Consider the following 22,631-nt stretch of genomic DNA (forward strand, 5'->3'; position numbering starts at 1 on the left):
TTCAGCAGTTTAGCCGGTTGATAGGAGATCCGAATCACTAATTCAAAACAAAAGATTCATGAAGCAGTGTTTTGAAATCGGCCCATCACTAGATATTGTTGTTATTATTATTATTTTTTTTTTTTTTTTTTTGGCGAACAAAAAGTATTCTTGTCGCTTTATAATATTAAGATAGAACCACTGAACTCACATGTATTGTTTCAAACATGTTTTTAGTACCTTTATGGATCTTTAGAGTTTCAATGGCTTTGCTCTCAATAGAGGCCTCACTCATTGGATTTCATCAACAATATTTTAATTTGTGTTCTGAAGATGAACGAAGGTCTTACGGGTGTAGAACGACCTGAGGGTAAGTAATAAATGACATTATTTTCATTTTTGGGTGAACTAACCCTTTAAGTGTTTTTAAGAAGTACTGCATCATCATCATGTAAAACATGCAAAAAAATGTATATACATATATATATATATATGTGTGTGTGTGTAGCGATGTGTAACTGTTCCCCGTGTTCTCATCTCTCATTATTGATAACAGCAAAATCTCACTCAAGTGTAAAATGAAAACAACGACCTCTAGCTTTACTACGTAAGTGTTTATAATCCCTAACCACGAGTCAATGACGAAATTCTCAATGAATAATGTGGAGCTCAGCTCCAGCAGAAGGGACGATCAATAGAGTTCATTACGCCTCTCAGTCCGCGGGAGCGTCGTTGACGCTGCAGGTGACAGAAACTGCTGGACCAACCGAGCCATGCTCTACCGTTCATCCCCACGAAAGCAACAAACGCACATCTTCCTTTGAGAATAGTGTGATTTTGGAAAAGTCTGTCCGGTCGGTCATGCTTTTGGAGGACCGCTGTGAGGCTTCAGCATGAAATCCTTCAAATATCATTCAAACCTTCTTCTGGAATTAACCGTCATTTTTCTTTTCATTCAAAACTCCAGGATGGAAACCGAAGGTAAGATCTTCGTTGGGACTTCAATACCGGTTTCGTTTAAATGTGAACTGTAAAATTTAAGCTAAATGGTGGTCTTTCTCACAAGACTTTTTTTTTTCCCTGCAAACTTTTACTCATTCGTCCATGTGATCTGGTAACCTCTTAAATATGCTAGTCATTATTTTATTGTTTATTTTTCTGACGATTCATTCGACGTGGCTATATGTTTGATTTCTGAATTGAGGTAATTTATAAAGAATGGAATCGCACGCAATATAAGGTCTATAGCCTACATGGTCATCAATATTAACTATAGGCTACGCCAATGTTCAAGACAAAGCAGTTCACTGAAGAGAAGAAAACACTAGTGTCAGACCTCTGAGGAACTTTTGACCCTTGTCGCGGTACACTATGTTCTTTGGCATCGAAATCTTTTACTTAACCATACGCGTTCTTTGACTTCACGAACTTATCAGATGAAACAAAACGTGCTACAGGCTTTTCTCGCTGCTTATCTACACACTATTGGACAACGTTTCATACGGGTTCTGATATATCGCAGTTGGTCAAGTCACTCAGGTGCTTCTTTCCACACAAAGAAGACTAAATGGATTTGCGTCTCAGCCTGTGCGCACTGCGGTCCCTGGCACAGGTTGTCAATCAGACACTAGCTGGGTTTGGAATAAAAAGTTACATCGCTCATAAACCCAAGCCGTTAAGAAAAATAAGCGTTGGACATCTGTGAGCATGTTTCTCAAGTGTGAAAAGCATGAATAAAAAGAAAAAGGGTCAGAGCTTGGAGAGCTGTGCGTTATTGGGGTAGTTTTAGTTTAGTAGCCTATAAATTACATTTGTATAAATGACTTTATTTTTTGTTACTATAATTTGTTACATTGAATTCTAATATTTTAATTACATTTATTTTCTCCTCTTTCATGTATATATTTTAGTTCACTCTATAAATAAACCTTTTGTAGTTTAAGAACCTTATTTAAAGAGTTCACATCTATTTAAGGATTGTATGGGTTGTTGGCTCTTATTTCTGCTGTTATTTAAACCTCATGTTCATTTGAGATTGACTTTACTTGCCTTTATTTGAGGTCCCAGAGACAGTGATGTGTATGTGTAGAATATGTATAAAATTAACGTCTTATTTTCAATTCAAATTCACACTGTAGGAAAATTCAACAAAACAAACAAATTTCCAGTTACATTCCAGTCACATTTCCGGTCACATTTGCCAGTAAAATATCCTTAAAACAGGATAAATTTACTTGAGATGCAAAATTATGTCCAATAATAAATTGTTTTCCCCATTTTAATTCTTTTTTTTTAATTTTTTTTTTTTATGCTTAAACACAATTTGCCAGTAAGAAATAAACAACCTAATTCAAAAAATGTATACACTGAACAAAACAAATCCAAATAGACTGTTGGCTGGAGTGAAATACTACATAAGAGAAATTTTCATGTGTGAAAATTATTTGCATTTATTCATCTTTTATATCTGGAGTTTCTGAGACCTTGAATATAATTATTAACTTTCTTTTTTCCTGGTTTATGTTTGATGGATTAATTTGGAATTGTTTATAATAGCATGTTTTTTGAAATATTAAAAGGCCAGTAGGGTCTCTCAGAATCCTAACAAAACATGAGGGTTAATAAATAAGTGAACTCCCGCATTTATCTTGTTTCTTAATAGAAACGTGGAGTCATACTCCTCTTTCGAGTAAGTAGAGTTAAATAGGCTACAGGCTTTCATGAGGTGAAATGAGGTGGCACAGGGAAACAATACAGGGGATCTTAGTGCCATGGTGCAGAGGGATCTTATATCAGATGCTTGAGTCAGAAGAAGACTAAACAACATTTCAAACCAACATAAGAGTCATGCTAGACGCCATGTTTTATTTAACAAGAATGAAGATGATGCTGTGAGGGATAGACATGCTGTCTGTTTAATGAGCTTTAATTATGATTAATCACAAGCTGAATTAATTGCACGGTGAATAATGGGGAAAACCATTCTTAATATGTAAATTGTCACTTTGCACTACTTGTACTAAGCTTCGTGACGCACTTATTTCCGATTATGTATATTTTCAGTGTGCTCTAGTCACATAGTTGACTAAAAAGCGCTTAAAATGAGTGTTAAAAATTTAACATTGTTAAATTTATTTTAGACACATACACAGAGACTGTAATAAGTGCACCAATGCACAATCCTTTTTATCTGTAAAATTAATTTAAAAATGTAAACTCAACAGATGAAGAGAAAAACACTGTTAATGAGAATTCGAGCACTGGACTGCTGCAGGTTAAATATATTTATTTATTATTCAGAATGTACAGGTGGAAAGAAAATATAAAAATAGGAACATCTCAGCAGGTTCAAGATAATTCATGTTAACTCAGAGAACATGATTCAATGTTTTAATCAATTGACAGCCAAAAACTGTAGTAATAATCTGTGTTCTCATGAGTAAGGTGCACTGAATGCTGTTAGTAAGAATGCAGAAGTAGTTGTGCAAGTAATCCATTTACAAATATACAAATGAATTTATGAATTATTTGTACAGAAATTCAAGCTCACTGGGTTGTACCATTGTACCCTGTTGTCAGTCGTTCGGCCTACAGAACAAAATGCAGTGGAAAAAAATATCTAGTTGTATAAATTAAGCCAGCAAAATTTATTGAACGAACATAGATCACTTCCTCAGAACTTTGTTTCAGTCTCGTTACCTGTAAGGTGCAGTAAGCAAGCAATTTTTAAGAATCACTGTTGATATTTGAAATCGACACCCAAACAAACACACTCCTTCCTTCATTGCTCCGCCCTCAAAATAACAAACACGTTACGCAACACAGGCAACCACTAACAGCTGGTGCATCATACAGCTCGGGCAATATGGATGAATCAGCTGTGATTCAATAGCAACAGTATATCTTGGTTCTGTGAAACAGCAAAAAACAATGTTACATATCGAGCAGAAACAAAGCAACCTCGGCATACGTTTTCAGGCCTTCCCACTCTCTAACGTCTCTCCAGCACTGGAAAGCTTTTCTTCTTCCAATTATATACCTCTGACCTTTTCCTGTTTAATATGACTCTTAACATCTCTTTCTACAGTCTTTCTACAGATGTCTCTCTTGCTTACTCTCTCTCCTCCCCCATGATGAGCATTTATGACTGGCTACACGAGAATTTTGGTGCTCTGTGGGCTCCACTTTGTTTTTTCTCCTATTTACACAGCCAGGACTGTGTACAAACACAAAAGTTTGTTTTTCAGCACACACACAGAACATTTAGCATCTAGACATCTAGCAATTTTCAACAGCGTTTCTCAGAAATTGCTTACTGCACCTTTAAATATGGCATCTACCCAAGGGTGTGTGGTTCTATGGAGAGTAAAAACTTAATGTTAATTTACAGGTTCTTTGGATCAGCATATTTGTTTCTGGGTCTGTTAAATTGCCATCTAAAAGCAAAGAAATTTTATAGTAAAGAGTGTTGGGTCTTTGTTCCATAGCCTTGGATTTTAGGTACCTTTGCTCAAAGACAAAATATTACACATGGATTTTAAAGATTACACTCCATAATCTGTCCAGGATTTGCCCTGTCAATCAGGGAACACTCTCACTGCAAATGCACCGTTATATCAGCATCTGACCAGACTTAATTTGGAGTTCCTCTTTAAGAGGAGAGAAACCCATTTATTCTCATGGCAGCATCTGATTTAATTTCCATATTTCTCTCCTCACATTCTCAGCTAAAAGTGATGGAGAGTTGTGCGACACTGCACTTCAAAAGGTCAGTGTCAAAGACCTGCGCTGTAGTCAGAAGATTGACTGCAAATTAAGTCTTACAGGAGCCCTGCTTCATTAGTTGCTCATTAGATGTACATAAAGGCTCAGTTATGGCTCAACTTTAACAGTGTAGCATCTAGACCAATCAGACACACACAAATTATTCATTAAATTTAATGAATAATCCAGCAAACTCTCTCTCCCAACAAAGGGAGGACCCATCCCCCAAAAGACCACCTTGGGCAAGAAGGGCCTGATAAGATGTTTTATTGCTCTGAACTATGTAGCCACGTGGAAAAGCAGAGACCATAGGAAAAACTCATAGCCCTTAAAAAAACAGGCTTTCCTGCATCAATTTATAGACAAACTGTTCTATAAATTGACATGTATCCCAGGACATTGTGTGTATGATTATGTGTGTCTTTTGCATGGTATTTTGTTTTATGCATATTTTATGATAAGAACCAATGGTTAAGATGACCTCACCTATACCAAGTTTGGGGTCTATGAGTTTGTATTTTGAAGATTTAAATGCTTGATATGTTGATACCTATGCATATTAGTATGACAAGACTCTTTAATAGTTTCTTCTTCAACAACCCAGCCAGTTACATAGGCAAATGCTCTGCTAGAAACACAAAAAGCAACTTTTCTCATTGGTCAGGTCAACCCTAAGAGGTGTGACTTCTCCCAGACTTTAAAGAGAGATGCACAGCTCCACCTCGCTCCCTTTTGCGTCTATAACCGACACTCCGCATCTGCTGGCCACCACCTGGCCGCGCCGGCCAGGCCTAGCAGGCCTCCACACGCATCGAGCCATGTCTACCTTCGTCGACCACGACAGAGACAAACCCACACCGCAAGTTTACCATCCTTTCTTCATTCAACGCGAAAGAAATCGATTGCAACTTCAGCACCATCGGACCGAACTCTCAGGACTTTCTACTGCAACAGTATATTTGGATGCTCTTCAAACAGCTGAGGCATAATGCAAGTATCGTACGATATACTAAACTGCTGCTAGTTAGTTAAAGTTGTGAACCCCTTTGTTAACAAAGGAGCTTGTAGTGAGAAATTCCTGGTTCTTTCCTGGTTTAATGACTCTTTTCCATAGCTTCATTCCCTGTTCCCACTTCCGGTTGTTAGCACTATTCTACCACTTTCATTCTACCACTTTTCATTTTTACCTATGTATGTGTGATTTTATTTGTATGTGTCTGTTAGAGTAGTTTTGTTTGTGATTTATCTAATAAATCCTGTGCACAGTACATGTTTGGTTCTGACTCCTTGCCTGCAGATAAATTGTCACTTAAATGATCTCGATCTTGTTACACGCTGTAAGCGCTGTAAATGCTAAGAAAGAAATATTTTTCTGTCATCATGAAAAATACCCTCCTATTAGAATTAATTAATAATCAATATTGAGTGTTCACAGGATGAACTGATTAATTGATTGCAATGTTAATGTAGCTACATCAAGTTAATCTGATTAACTGATTCAAATATTCATAATTAATCATAACAAGTTATGAATAATTATTAATATTTCCCCTTTGCGCTAACTCGCTACAGCAGTTTTCTTTTCACAAGGCTTTGCTCTCTTAAACTCCTGATTATAGGGCAGGCTATACATTGTGCTTGTGTTTTTAATTTGATTTTGAGGTGTTCGGGTAATGACTTGGCCTATTATCCTATACATAAACAAACAGAGTGTGGTGTTGACAAATGAGCACCTGCCCCCATGGAGAGGAACCTGGTCTCTGTCACTGCGTCTGGGGGGTGTCATGGTTCTGCAGACTGCCATTATCACTGTATTATACTTCAATTTTCACTTGTGCGTCCCATGTACCCTTTTCTTTCTCCACATTTTTATGTAGTTTATTTCCTACCTAGGCTTCAAATTGAGAGTTGTCCTTTGGATTTGAAGATGTACAGCGTGCATTTCCGCTATTATAGCTATGGACCATGAAAAAAGATACTGTATTACTACTGTTTGGCAGTATCTTATTCTGTTCCCCAGTATGGTTGCCTGGCAACATTGCCTTAAAAACCCTGTTACCACTGTCATGAGCCTCTTTCCAGATGTTAGACACACATATTAGTTTGCGCCCCAATGTTTCATGTAAGCCCTCCAGAGCATGAAACTAAAAACTAAACGTTTTAGAGAGTTTTAGTTTAGTTACACAGTTTTAGAGAGCATCGTTCTGCCCTGTAGTGCCATCTGTTATACTTGGTTTCCTTATGTGCTTTTTTTGAATTTGTTTCTGTAAAATTCTTTTGTGCATAATCTTTCATTAGCATGCATAAATTACTGATGTTTAAGACTGTCAACCGATTTAAAAACATTGTCAAGCTAATTTCTAGTATGCTGATTCATTAAATGAATCACAAGTAGTTGCATGTCAATATTTATAAAGTCTCCAACAATAATTCCATGACTTTACATTACTGTGGTACGAAATAAAAAAGATTTTTGTCATATTTGCCAGTGAAAATATCCTTAATCAGGATAAATTTACATGAGATGTATATAAATTGTGATATAATAAAGCTAATCAGTTTTAATCAGTGTTAATCAGTTTTGCTTCTCAAGTAAATGTAGGCAAATAGATAATGATGAGATGAGTTGCTTAAGGAAATGTTTTCATGGTGTTTACTATTCGGATGTTTGTACACAAATACAATGCGAAAATGTGAAGCTTTTTAGATGAATGAGTCTTTCAAATATGTCACAGATGGCAAAGATTTTCTGGGCTATGGTTTGTTTGTGTCATTCGTAAAGCAGGTGTATGTCATTCAGTTCCTCACAAAAAATGAAAAGTCGACTTTTTTTGGATTTCCTCCGTTTATTTTTCATTTAGTAGATTTTCCTTTTCCTTGAACCAAGGATCCAAGGTCAATAAAGATCTGTGGGTTAACATGCTAACCATCCAGTGAAATCTTGACCCCTTGCTCTGAACAGCATTGTTGGGTGGGGGTTGTGACACAATTTACTGGTCTGAATACATGATGTATTAATATAAACAGAAATTTGGAATAATGCAGTTACTTAGAGCAATATTTATTTACAGAAATTTAAATTGGTGCTGAGATATAAAGTAAGTTTACAATCCCTTTGCGGCAGCTCCACAGAAAAATTGTGTTGAGTAGGAAAATATTCAGCTCCCTCTTAACCAAAAACATGTCTCAATCTCAAGGGATATCTAAAACGTGCGTTTTACAGTACAAACGATTACATTTCCAGACTGAGAATGTGTGTTTTATAAATTGTATGTAGTATAAAACAGGCTCCTGAAATAAAGATCCAGGATCCATAAAATCCAGCTGATGAAATGCACTGGAAACATGAAGTCATCCCCTGTGGTTTCTTTATCTCTTCAATACACCTTTTAAAAGATGTTTTGTTCCCCCGATTTGAAGGATCAGGTTTTCTTTTGCTTGATCCTAACTCCAAACATATTTAGAGATGGCATAAAACAGATAATTTCCGGGTGGCTGGTAATGAGAACATGAAACCCAGATTTGCTGGCTTCGTTGGGCCGTCTTGTCCAGTTGATTACAGCAGCTTTGATGCACAGTAAAACCTCCAGTGTTAAATGAACACTGTTAGTGTTAAATTAACATTGCAAGTGTTTATATAATCCACACCGGATTATATAAACACCGTGTGACACTGGAAGTGTTAATTTAACACTGGATGTTTTGCTGTGTGTGTACAGGGTAGAGATAAATGAGAAGGTGACAAGCTTTGTGGCACCCTTGACTCTTATCAGTTCATTAGGTCATTATTTACTGAATTATTTTGTCATTACTTACTCATGCTGTTCAAAACCTTTGTTATTTTTTCCATGGAACATAAAGAAGCTTTTACACAGATTTTTTTTCCATACAAGGACTGTCCAGTCTCCAAAACAGACAAATAAAGAAACAAAAATGGCCCATTATAGTAGTTTGTACTCCCACTCTTGCTTTTTTCCAAATCTTCTGAAGGCATGATGATAACTTTGTGTAAGAAACAGGCTGAAATTTTAAGTTGCTGTTTAAGCTGCCAGAGCTCACTAATAAAAAATGATTTGTGTTGGGATGGAATTACTGAATTTCTGGTCTTTTTCACATAAAGCTATCATATGGCTTTAGAAGACTTGTGTTCTACAGATGAAAGAAAGTCACGGAGCCCCTGTTAACTAGGCAAAGAATGCCAACACCGCTTCTGCTGATGATCAGCATGACTTGACAAAGTGTACATGCAATTCCATTCTCGCTGTTGTGGAAACAAAATGCTCATTTTCATGTTGAATGCTAGTTCCTGATCCAGCTCACACAGTTCTATCATTTAATTAGTACCTGCTTCAGTCCAATTTTTGATTAGAGATCACAGTCTGTTTCAAGTGGTCAATCATTCACTGTTTTTTCAGCCTAATTTATGTACTCCGTATTCAATGATTTACATATGATTTGACAGTTTATTTGAATAAATATCAAAAATATATAAGGTGTGCATCATAGCTGACACCTAGATGAACACTTAACAGTTGGTTTTATGGCTGTAAATTATTCCCTTCAAATGTTATTTAAGTTAGAAACGTGCATACCAATGTTGGATGTAACTTTAGAGACGGTCCCTAAATTTGCGAATATCAAACGTCCAACGTCAAACCAACTTTTATGCCAGTAAATGAAAGGCAACGTGGATAAACATTCACAGCCACGATGTACAGAACACCACACAAAGATATAGAAGGAAATTAATAAACATTTTGGATCAGTAAACCTTAAAAATATATATAAATAGCTGCAGAAAGGCCACACTGCAGATAGATATGCATTTCACATGTCGGCAAATCAAATTAAATCGGCTAAATTGCCTGTGCGAGCAAGCTTTAACTCTACAGCGCAACATCGATGCACCAAAAAACAATAAAAAAATTAATTTACAGAATTGAATTATAACAGAATATACCGTTCTAATAAATAAAAATTTAAAAAATGAAATAGTCATAATCAAGTCACAACTGCGAAGTGCAGGGGAACATATATTCAAAACACAAGCCACAAATTGTTAAATTAGATAACCCAGAGTGATCAATAAATAAATTAAAATTAAAGAAATTATTAAAATAACGAAAGTATAGCCAGAATTGTCAACTTTGTCTTTTTAACTGCAGAGACAATAAACGCTAAACTGGAGTGGTAGCCTTTTTAGCTAAACATTCACAGCATCCAAAAATCAAATTAGAACCGGCTGAAATGTTTTGAAATCACTTGTACCCTAACTTACCTGATTGAGAGAGAGAAAAATCCAGTCTTTCACGCGATCTGCCTGTGTCCGTTTGAGTCTTTTCAAATAATGCGCTAGTCAGCTCGGTTAACGTTGGCCGGCAGAAGCGCGCCGCAGTGTTTGTCGTTGTTGAGTGGTGGAACATGAGCTGTTGGCTCAACTTGCATATACATTTTTTGGATCATCTTTTACAATTTAAAAGTGCATCCAGTTCTACACTTTAGATTTTCTTATCACAGACATTGTTAAAGATTTAATCCCTGCCGCCAAGATGCCCTCTGTTGGTCACGGATCATGGAAGTGAAACTTAACTCGGTCACAGGGGTGGTTGGATTTATTCACACACATTAAAAATATTTATTAAAAGCTTCTTTCTTTTCACATTTTTATTCATAGCATTATCATAATAGGCTGTATATTAACCTATTGGGAGAGAACCCGTAGGTCTATGTGAAATCAGATATTGAGCACCCCCCATATCTCGTTTCATAACACCTCTGCAAAGATTCGACTGAGAGATTGGTAGTCGAATCAGGCTCCTCCTATCGAAGCATCGAATTGTCGACTATTCAGGGTCACCCCTAGTACAGGCAAAGGTCAAAACAATCAGGCAGTCCAAACAAACAAACACAAAACAAAACAAGGCAAGGCAAGGCAAGGCAAGGTACACCAGCAAAGAGTAATCCAGGACACAGGGCAGAATAAACCAAGACAAGGAAAACCAAGATACAAAGAACCAGAGAAATGCTTATAATTACACATACAATACTTCACAGAGAAAGGATGAGTGAACCAGGCTTATATAGGCAGAGTTAACAAGGCTGATGAGCTTAACAAGGTAATGAGGTAACAAGCTAACAAGGGGGCGTGGTCCAATGGGTGTCCATGGTAACTAACAAGTAAGCAGAGTGGCAGGGAAACATGGTGAACCAATAACAATGGAGACACAGGGAACACAGGCAGGGATTGTGACATATATATTGTTTGCTGTTTGGTTTTCTGTGGCATTTGGATGCAAAATGTGCTTATTAACTTTTTTAACTTGTCAGCTGCTATGATGTAATCGTCTAGCTGGCAACATAAATTAGATTTTGTTGAAATTGCAAAAATGACTTGTGATAGTCTTGCTGTGATAGTCTTGGGATTGGTTGAAAATTACAAACCAATGAGCAATGTTTTGCAATATGTCATCATATTCCAGCAAAAGTTGCTGTGTAATTATATTATCTATAATTTTCAGCTATTATTGCAAATTGTCTCAGTAAAGAAAGTGTGAAATGATGTAAAGATATGTGAAAAATATAATGTTTCTTCTCTTCATGTTCTCTTCATGATGTAAAACTGTGTGAAAAATATAAATAATTATTTTAAAATAGTAAAATGAATAATTAATTTACAAAAAAAAAAAAAAATATATATATATATATATATATATATATATATTTAAAACAAGAATCATAAAATTCAAATGAAGTCTGAACTACTGGCCCAATCAGGCTGGTGGACTGAAAGGTTTTTTGGCTGGTGGAGGTTTTTTTTCAAACTCTGAAGTCTTACAGTTTCCTCACTTGGTCTTAAGAAGGTCTTTAAAAAGTCTTAAATTTACCTTCATAAAACCTTCAGTTTACTTTTGCTGTGATTTTTTTTTTTTTTTTTTTAATGCTAGTACTGGTTGTTGTATTAACCAATAATACAAAATATAGTTTTTTCTAAGCTGCATATACCCTAACATTTTTGAAATGGCTAGTTAAATCATATTATTCATTAGTATTCAATGTGACATATAGACAGTGTGACAAATAGTCCCAGACAGAACAGCGTATTTCCTACATACAAGGCTGTCAGAGACAAAATAATGTTTCATAGTGATAAAGCTACGCATTGGGAGAGCCACCCACCCTCACAATTTATCACAAATCCACTTTGTGTTGAGTATTAGTGAGAGCCGATAAGAAACAACACAAACATCAGAATTTATTATGCAAAATGAAGCTGTTCGAGAGTCTTTTTTTATTATTGCGAAAAACTGGCCTGACGCCTCTAGAGTCATGTCAGAGATGGAAAGAAGAATAATTGCGTTCCATAGGGAGCCCCGTCTTCATAGATGTCATATTTTCCGATTACAAAATACAGCATTGTCATCATGCGCTGTGTGAGTGCTTTTCACATTATTGTATTTACTGCAGCAACTGGAATCGTGCATGGTTAGGATGGTAAAATAAATATGCCAAAGATACACTCGCTATATCTTTTTTTTTGACATCAAAGGTCAAACTCAATTGAACTCTGCTGTATTTTGGTGCACATTCATCCGCTTTGGCTTGTGTTTTCCATCTAACACTGCTGGAGGGCTTCCAGTCATCTACTTTGGCCTGATGGAAGCACAAAGTACTGCTGCGATTTAAAGAGCTTTTCACCCATGCCCTTTTTGTACTTTTATAACTTTTCCTTCTCTTCCTCTTTCTGCCCTTTCCTTATTGCCGCCAGCAGCATCCATGATGGCTAGCAGGGCGGTGACAGAAGGTTGCCCTCTCGGACAGTTCCCTTGTGGGAACATGAGTGTGTGTTTGCCCCAGGTCCTTCAGTGTAATGGCCACAGGGACTGCAAGAACGGAGCAGATGAGGAGCACTGCGGTGAGGCCACATATATCTGTCTTTTTCACTTTGCCGATAACTGCACAAAATTAAGTAGATGCACTTAAAGCTGTTCTAAATTCTAGAGCATTCAGCCATTTAGAAAGGCAGAAAATGTAAGGTTAAGACTTACAATTGGGACTAAATTTTATGGTAACATGGCAATTGTTACGGTGACTTTCTCATGCAAAGACTTGCTTTTACTTTCTGCAGGGGACAACAGCGGATGGGCGGACATTTTTGATCGCACCATTAAAAAGGCAGAGCCACAGGACCTTCCTAATGACTGCTGTATGTGTCCTGGTCTTGATCTGATTTCCTTTGCAAGAGATACAGTAATACATAGATTAGCATAAGTGATGTTATCTTGGGACTCTTCCCAAAACAAACAAACAAACAATACTAGTCCAAAACACTGCTGCAGTTTTCATGTGAGGGCCAGACTCAGATTTTCCGAGTCTTTTTTTTTTGCTTCTCAAAGTTTATTTGATGAATTTATAGTCTACTGGATGCTTTTTAAGCCAGAAATCCTTTAGGCTGCGTTTTACGCTAATGTGACATAAATCTGCATAACTTTTACGATCATGTAGAAGCACCTGGTTGTAAAATGATTTGTTTTCAAAGTCTGTTGGCCTTGACATTTTTGTAGTTACCAGGAACTTATTAATGACCTGAAAAATGGTGGCTTTTTCAAAACTTTTATGAATATGGATCATGAATATTAATTTAGTGACACATGCCCAGTAATCCTCTTAACTGGTTTGCTGGCATGAATAGTAATTTTTGCTTACTGCTTCTGCGTTTGCTGACAACACTGGTTGATCTTAAGCTTGTCATTTTATCCTTTTTATTTTTAATTTTCCTTAAATTCTTATGATTTTTAAAGACTGTAGATTAAAAACAATTCAGACATTGTCTTATATATTTATTAAAATGAACACATGAGTAGCGTCACTCATACTTTGTAACTATAATGCTTTGTAACTTTATGCTTTCCTTGATGGTTTTATCTTTTTTTTCTTTTTCATTTTGGAGTTGAACGTCTCCTACAAGCTTAATGGAATTTTATTAAAATATTAGCTAAATCAATGTGAAATGCAAAACAAAATGTATGTAAGTGTAAGTAAGGGTCCTGTAAGGGTCCTATTATGCTTTTGGTAACATTTTAGATTAGGGAACACATATTCACTATTAACTAGTTGCTTATTAGCGTGCATATTGGCTGTTTATTAGTACTTATGATGCACATATTAATGCACTTTATTTTGATGGTCCACTTTAGACATTCTACTAACTATAAGTAACTTTGCATATACATGTCAACTAACTCTCATTAATATATTAGTAGACTGTCTGCTTAATATCTGCTAACATTTTATTTTGATGCTCCTCCAACAGACTTTCTACTGACTATAAGCAACTTTGCAACTACATATAAACTTAAACAAATTTTAACACCTAACCCTAACCTAACAGTCTACCAACAGTCTACTAATACTCTAATTAGAGACAGTTGACATGTAGTTGTAAAATGGACCATCGAAATAAAGTGTAACCATGCCTTATTCTGCATGACCATATTCTATATCCCTTAAAGGGTTAGTTCACCCAAAAATGAAAATTCTGTCATTAATTCCTCACCCTCAAGTCGTTCCAAACCCGTAAGACTTTCATTCATCTTCGGATCACAGATAAAGGTCTTTTTGATGAGATCTGAGAGCTTTCTGTCCTTCCATAGACAGCTACGCAACTGAACATTTGACGTTTCAAAAAGTTCATATAGAGATTGTAAAACTAACCCATATGAATTGAGCGGTTTAGTCCAAATTTTCTGAAGAGACACGATCGCGTTAAAGGGTTAGTTCACCCAAAAATGAAAATAATGTCATTTATTACTCACACTCATGTCGTTCCACACCCGTAAGACCTTCATTCATTTTCGGAACACAAATTAAGATATTTTTGTTTAAATCCGATGGCTCAGTGAGGCCTGCATCGCCAGCAATGACATTTCCTCTCTCAAGATCCATTAATGTACTAAAAACATATTTAAATCAGTTCATGTGAGTACAGTGGTCCAATATTAATATTATAAAACTACGAGAATATTTTTGGCGCGCCAAAAAAACAAAATAACGACTTATATAGTGATGGCCGATTTCAAAACACTGCTTCATGAAGCTTCGGAGCGTTATGAATCTTTTGTGTCGAATCATGATTTGGATCACGTGTCAAACCGCCAAACTGCTGAAATCACGTGACTTTGGCGCTCCGAACCGCTGATTCGGCACGCTGATTCAGTGCTTTTTGGAGGTTGGGTTTTAAAGAAACCAAAACTGTTCATACAGAGGGTACGTTTTTTTTTCAAAACATTAAATGATGTACATTGGTCAAATGATGTACATGAGCATAAATGAGCAATAGTACCCCTTTAAATATATATATATATATATATATATATATATTAAAAAAAAGTAATATTTAAAAGAAAGCGAGGGGACAAGAAAAGAGATCATGACGAGAAAACAATATTTTTTTCAATGTAGGCCTAATTTGAACAGCAAAAAATACATTAATGCAAATCATCAAAAACTGTAAGTTTGTTTATGTGTTTCTGATAGTAGAACTTACAACTTAACAACAGTAAGAAAACCAAAGACACAAAAATAATGCAACAAATCTTTGGTTATTTTTTACAGCTTTATGTACTAAATCTAATAATGTCGTATTACTTTAATAACTGAGTTTACAGTGTGTGTTTATGTTGATCTTATACAGTTCTGAAGCAGTACCCGGAGAGCTGTGGTTGCATTAAGACAGAGGTGGAATGTGTGAACGTGAACCTGCACGTCGTACCCATCTTCTCCTCCAATGTGACTTGGTTGTAAGTACATCAAACTGGAAGCCAACTGCAGAGCTTTACTCCTCTACTCCCACTAGAGGTTATTAATCTGTAGCTGGAGAAGAGGAGTACATCAGTGAGACAGAACTTTAAAGCACTGAGTTATAAAGCTTAACAAGATAAAGAGCTTCTTTGCACTGAACAATTACCAAGAGAAAGAAAAATTATATACACTGCTTGAAATGTGGGGTTTTGTTTTCTTTGGTTATGATGTTTTGGTTGTTCTGCATGAGTTATAATTGTGCTTTTGATACTTTTATTGTGATCTGGACTTTGAAGAGATTGAGATATACAGGGTGGAAGAGGTATTAAAAGATAATTTATGATTTTTGGAATAAGAATTCTAGAGATGATCTTATTGGATTCTGGGGATGTTTTTGGAAGATGAAGGAATGTCAGATAATGAATATCAGTGGCCACTAAAGTTGTGTCCAAGAAAACCACATTGTTTCAACTTTGTGGAATGGAAAGACTCCTTACAGGGATAATCCGTTCAAAAAATGACAATTCTGTTCATCATTTACTTTCAAATGTCCCTCATATACTTCGAACACCTGTGTGATTTTTCTTTTTCTGTGGAGCACCAAAGGAGATATTTAAAATGTAAAATGTTTAAAATGTAAAGAAGTCCATGGATCTGATTCTGTGAATGAGTTAAGAGAGAATGGAGCGGAGAGGACGATTTTCAATCGCTAATGACTTACATATTGGTCCACACATAAAAATTTTTTTGGAAATAGCATGGAATACAAAAAAATGTTTTGAAAAATATTGTTAAGTAAATGATGACATACGTTTACCTTTTTCAGATGAACTATGCTTGTGAATGTTCTGATAGTAATATGGTGTTGTTTCTAATTTGATGCTTTATAATTGTACAGGTCTCTGAGGCATAATAGGATTAGGAATTTGGATGATCACATCTTCTCCAAATACACACAATTGCAGAGACTGTGAGTATCAGTTAATTAAGTGTGAAATTGCACTATTATAAATAATCAGTATCAGCCATGGATGAAAAAGATCAGATAATCAGTTCAAATTATATTATCTGTTTCACTGGTTTCTGTAGTAAGAAAAAAAAGAACAGAAACACAAGCATTCCTATTGAATTAACATCATCTATACTATAAATTAAAGACTGTTGTTGGGCCATTGTATTTGCTTAAAGTGTTCAGCCAATGTCCTTTGAGTCATTCAGTTTTCCACTCGCTGTGTATCGCCAGTTCTTGTTGACGCCTAAATTTATGCATGCTGTGAATTTTCCAGTTTCTGATGAACCAAAATATCTTAGCCTTGAGAACTTTAGGTCATCCCTCAAACCCTGGTTCTCTGAGGGATATGAGTGCAATATCTAACCGATCTGCTGGACATCCTTAAATCCCTTTATAAGCCTTTTAGGCCATTGGCCAGTGCAGCAAGGAAACCTTCCTCCTGTCTATATAATCTACTGCTCAGGCCTAAATCTTCATTCATTATTCAGATCGTTCTGAGCTGATGAGCAATATATCTTTACAGGTGGAGTTTATGTTTTGAATTTATTTTCTTACAGTTTTTCTTTTTAGGTAAATTTGAATGATGTTTAGGTATTTTACTGGAAAGCAAGACAAGTTTTTATTTTATTTTTTTCTGTGCCGGCAATGAGTTTAAATCAGTGTTACTTTATTAAATGAGAGCTTTACACATTTTATATTTTATAATGTTTGTTTTATAATGTAAAAAAAAAATTAAAAATCTTGATGTAAATGTGTTTGTAGTTCTCCATATGAAAGAAACTTTGAAAAGGTCAGAAACTTTAAATTCCATCAGAAATGCCTTCAATTGAAAATTTAATTGATAAATGTGCTGCTAATCTTGACTGGAAAGTCACTAACAAGTTTGATTTTCGTGCATACTTTTGTGCAGCGCTTTGGGGCAGTTGTGGCCTAATGGTTAGAGAGTCAAACTGGTAACCTGAAGGTTGTGGGTTTGATTCTCAATACAGGCAGGAAATGACTGAGGTGTCCTTGAGCAAGGCACCTAACCCCCAATCGCTCCCCGGGCAGCGGGCACCACAGCAAAATGACTGCCCACTGCTCCAAATGTGTGTGTGTTCACTACTCCTAATGTGCGTGCACTAACTTGGATGGGTTAAATGCATCGGACAACTTCTGAGTATGGGTTACCATACTTGGCCTTCACTTTCAAATTAATGTAAGTGGTGCGCCAAGCTGATTCAATCCTATTGTGCTGTTTATTGGCTGTAGTGAACATGCACTGTTTATTTCATCTTGTTTTTGAGATGTTCATGATGTAACTTGTAGTACAGTACAGCACAAGAATAAGGAATTGTGAGATAATATGCACCGTGTGAGATATTCACTCATCAATGTGGTTGTTTTCACTTTATTTTGGTTTGATATGAATGATTAGTTGATGACAATATGTTTGTGTGTTTGGTAATTCTAGGTTAGGCGTCTGATTAATTGTGCCCTATAAGAAATAAAGAGAAGAGACACCACTGGCTATAGACTATGCCTAGAACTGAGAACAGTCTTTATATCCACCCTATCTACCACCCTGCACAGGGCATCTACAGAATATAGGGCACATAATTCCAAACACACATTAATTTGTGTGCATAACTTCCTAACTTTGTCTGGAACATTCTGTTTTTTATTCACTTGATACTGGAAAACTATGATTCATAAAGTATACCAAAGGTCTGTCACTTTCACTATGTGTGAAACAATAAACAACTGAAAAACTTATTTAAACCATTTAGCAGAGGTTCAACACTGATACCCTGTTATATCACACTTCATATTTTTGAGTGATGATGGGAAAACCTTGCATTCAAAAAACTTGCATTGTGGTGATGAGGACAAAATACCTCTAAAGACACAGACTAATACATTTTTTAGAAGGCCATAAATAGGATAGTGAAGGGCTGCTAGGACGTCTCTGGAATGTTAAGCACTCTAAATGACAGATGTCCTCTGTGGGGACTTTTTTGCCACTTTTAATTAATTGAGATATAAATATTTTTTAGGGTTTTGTGATCCAATCAATATTATGAGGCATGTGCAAATTCAAATGATCTTTAGAGATCTAGGGCCAGATTTAGTAAACAGGGCAAATTAGCATGAGACCGCAATCCTATAAAATTGCCAGGAGTGGAAAGTTCTGTGGGTGATCTAGATATATTACACATATTAAAAAACACAGACCCAGGAAGCTCATTTCCATTATGACCAACATCATCTACAGAGAGCAGCACAACTATTGCAGCCATATCATGTACAAAATGGGTTAAAGGGATAGTTCACCCAAAAATGAAAATTCTGTCATCATTTACTCACCATCAAGTTGTTCCAAACCTGTATGAATTTCTTTGTTCTGCTGAACACAAAGGAAGATATTTGTAAGAATGTTTTAACCAAGCAGATCGCACCCCCCATTGACTACCATAGTAGGGAAAAAAAATTCGCTTTAAAGTGTTAGTTCACCCAAAAATGAAAATTCATGCCATTCCACACCCATAAGATCTTCATCTACGGAACACAAATTAAGATATTTTTCATAAAATCAGTGAGGCCTGCATTGCCAGCAAGACAATTAACACTTCCTACAATTAACGCTACTTAAGACGTATTTAAAACAGTTCATGTGACTACAGTGGTTCAACCTTAATGTTATGAAGCGATGAGAATACTTTTTGTGAACCAAAAATAAAACAAAATAATGACTTTATTCAACAATATCTAGTGATGGGCGATTCAGTAGCTTTCTGGGCATTGAAATTGTTAATTGTCTTGCTGGCAATGCAGGCCTCACTGAGCCATCGGATTTTATGAAAAATATCTTAATTTGTGTTCTGAAGATGAACGAAGGTCTTACGGGTGTGGAACGACATGAGGGTGAGTAATTAATGACAGAATTTTTATTTTTGGGTGAACTAACCCTTTAAGACATGATTTAAATAAATAAACTTACTACCGCAAAACTTAGTAAATCATGTTGCATGATTTATTTAAATTTTCTCATCCCATACATTTTGCATCTGAAAGGGGAACACCTACAAATTCATATGCAATAAAGTCAGCCACAAAAATAACTGTCTATTCCTTTTCATCTCAATTTTTTCACTGCATATCTTTAGTAAATCCTGACGGTAGTTTTTTAACGAGGGTTTGTGCTGGCGCAAGCTGTTGGCCCTTAGTGTCTCTAATTGTTTTGACACTTTTGAACTATTAATATTATAATTAGCAGCACTTAATATGTAGAATATTAGTATATTATATATAAAAAAATATCAAACCAAGTGGCATCTGTAAACAAATGTATGAAGTCATTGATGTATTGATGTACACTACAAAGTCATTTTCAGGTTTACGCAGTTGTCCACATGTGTAGTTCATCACATAGACTATGAACACGTTCCACTAACCTTTGAAAACCCTAAATTGTCCAGATACTTTTGTTTTAATATCGTGAGCTCAGAGAAAGCTCATTGTTTCTCAGTTTCTCAGCGCACAGCATTTGGTGAAGGCTTCCCTTCACTAAATTCCCTTTCGTCTCGTTGGGAGCACGTGGTGATGGATGATAATGTTTGCAAAGTAAGAGCTTCAGAGCTCTGCAAATCTCACCGGGTCAATGTGTCCTTCACAGACTAGAGGAACCTTCTGAATTGAGAGCATTTTGATCTCATTTTACTTGAATTGCACATTCATTTTTAAGTTTAATCTTTGCACTCTTGAAAAGAACCAGATGAGATTATCATCATTCTTCCAAATTAAAGTAATAAGATTTGGAAAAGAGGCCATTTATTGAATTGTATTCAAAATCTTGAAGGATTTACTACCCATTCAAACCTATTTATATGCATTGAATGTACAATACATTCTGTTTAAAATAAAGAAAGGCAGTTTCAGTCCTCTCCAGATTCAAATCAGTTCAGTCAAGACTGGCATAACTTCAGTTTAATTCCTCCAGATGTCATGAGAATTTCATGGCAACATTTGCCGTTGCTGCATTTTGATTTTTTTTTTTTTTTTTTTTGAAGATTTATTTTTGGAGTTTTTACCTACTACAGGACAGTATAGAGAAAATACAGCACATATTTATGGTAGGACTGGAATGGAAATTAATTGCCAGATTATGTATTTAATTTACCGACAGCCAATGTATTCCTCAGTCTTTGTTGCGAACTGTACTGTATCCTTTGAATCCAATGCCATGGAGTTGTTTTTGTTTTGTTATTATATTTATAGTTTTTTTTTTTGTTTGTTTGTTTTTACATTTTATCTTTCCTCCTAAGGCCAACTTATAATGTTAGTTCACCAAAAACAATCATTATTTAGGGTTTGCATTATTCTTTCCTTTATTTACAGTGATGCTTTTGCTGATATTTGATTAACTGAGATTTTATTTTGGTTGTTTTATTAAATATATTTCAAATGACAAGACAGAAGAGACCTGACATCATATTCATATATATTTTAATGCTGCAAGAGTGATTGGTCAGAAATCGGCCTATTAAAAACCCTTTAAAATGTTAAAAGACTTTTAAAATATCTCCTGTTGCATGTTCAGTACAGTTTCTGGCTCATGGGCCAACAAAAATGAATTGCACACTTATGACTCGTTTCCAACGAGCGGTACGGTTCAGTACAGTTCAGTACGGTACGCAATTTTTGCCGTTTCCATTGTCAGAAGTTGTGAATGGTACCCTAATTCCAAACCATATCATACCACTTTTTTGGGACCCTTCCGTTGGGGTACCTAGCACAATAGTACCAATAGAACTGGTACCAAAAGGGTGGAGCTACACTCACTGCAGAACGTTGATTGGTTGACAGAGAATTGTCACTTGGGGAATGACAACACAATACTGTTGCAACACAGTGTGTATTTTTTGGCTGTTTTTCCTTGCAGCCTTCAGCCTTTGTTCAAACAAAGCTGCTGTATATCCTCCAATGTTGTTTACTGTCACTTTCTTCTTCATGTGAAAATGACGTCAATCGCTACTTTCTGGCATACCTATCAAGTAAGGGTACTGTTGGCAGTGGAAACGCAAGCTGGATCAGGGTCTACCGTCCCGAATCGTAATGTGACTGAACCTGAACTGAACTGAACCGTACTGCTCGGTGGAAACGAGCTATTAGAAACCACAAAATGTCTTGCTCACTCTAGCCCCAGGCAGACATAATTTGCCCTCCAATCTCACAGGCACTAGTTCAACTTTGAAATCATTAATATTATTAAACATGCTGCTAATATAAAATTGAGATCAGGAGCATGCCATGTTTTCCAAGATTTGACAACATCTGGGACGAAGGCCTAAACATCAGGGGCTTGTAGGGATTCTTGGGGTGTCCTCCCATTGAAAATCAGTTTTCAATTATTTTCAAGATCACGCAAATCACCTCAGGTGTACTGTAGTTCTGTATTAATAAAATAAATTAACAAATAACATGTGGGTATGATGCCGAAGCTCATTTGAGTCTTTTTCTCTGCCTTATTATGAGATTATGGTCCATCCCTGTAAGTAAAGGTACAAGTAAATGCTGCTTGCTTTCTGTCTCATACATGTATAGAGTTATAAGTAATATTACTCAATGTTCTAATACTTTATAGCCTTGTTTGCCTTTAAAAATTCTAAGAGATTATTTTCAAGATCACCCAAATCTCCTCAGATGTACTGTAGTTCTGTATTAATGAAATAAATAAACTAATAACATGTGGGTATGATGCCGATTGCTGAATCTTGTTTGTGTCTCTTTTCTCTTACTTATTATCAGATCATGGTCCATCCCAAGTAAATAGGTAGAGGTACAAGTAAATGCTGCTTGCTTTCTGTCTCACACATGTACGCAATTATTATTAGTGACTTTCACTCAATGTTCTAATACTTTATGGCCTTGTTTGCCTTCAAGAGATGACTGTATTCATTAAGAGCCTGATGAAAGGAAAGTTATGTCTGTGTGATGACAGGTAAACAATTTAATAGTCTCAGTCATCCACTGTCAGAACTTTGTAAATGAGGCTTATAAAAATGAGGTATTAATTGACTTAAAGTGTATTTATTAGGTC

At 35.9% G+C, this 22,631-nt stretch overlaps 1 protein-coding gene across 3 annotated transcripts in view; it reads left to right on the forward strand.

Moving 5' to 3' along the window:
* The first annotated feature begins 648 nt into the window (after positions 1–648).
* Positions 649–22,631, forward strand: part of rxfp2a (relaxin family peptide receptor 2a) — a 43,530-nt gene continuing 21,547 nt past the window's right edge. Inside the window, exons 1-5 of one of the 3 annotated variants that reach the window (XM_051910966.1) lie at positions 649–960; positions 12,509–12,655; positions 12,869–12,946; positions 15,434–15,539; positions 16,439–16,510. In XM_051910966.1, coding sequence (XP_051766926.1) covers positions 873–960; positions 12,509–12,655; positions 12,869–12,946; positions 15,434–15,539; positions 16,439–16,510 — 491 coding nt within the window. In that variant the 5' untranslated portion in view covers positions 649–872. Of the gene's footprint in view, positions 961–12,299; positions 12,410–12,508; positions 12,656–12,868; positions 12,947–15,433; positions 15,540–16,438; positions 16,511–22,631 lie in introns of those variants that run through there. The other 2 variants (XM_051910967.1, XM_051910968.1) reach the window with 2 other exon arrangements.

Source organism: Ctenopharyngodon idella, chromosome 10, assembly GCF_019924925.1.
Source record: "Ctenopharyngodon idella isolate HZGC_01 chromosome 10, HZGC01, whole genome shotgun sequence".
Classification (NCBI taxonomy): domain Eukaryota; kingdom Metazoa; phylum Chordata; class Actinopteri; order Cypriniformes; family Xenocyprididae; genus Ctenopharyngodon; species Ctenopharyngodon idella.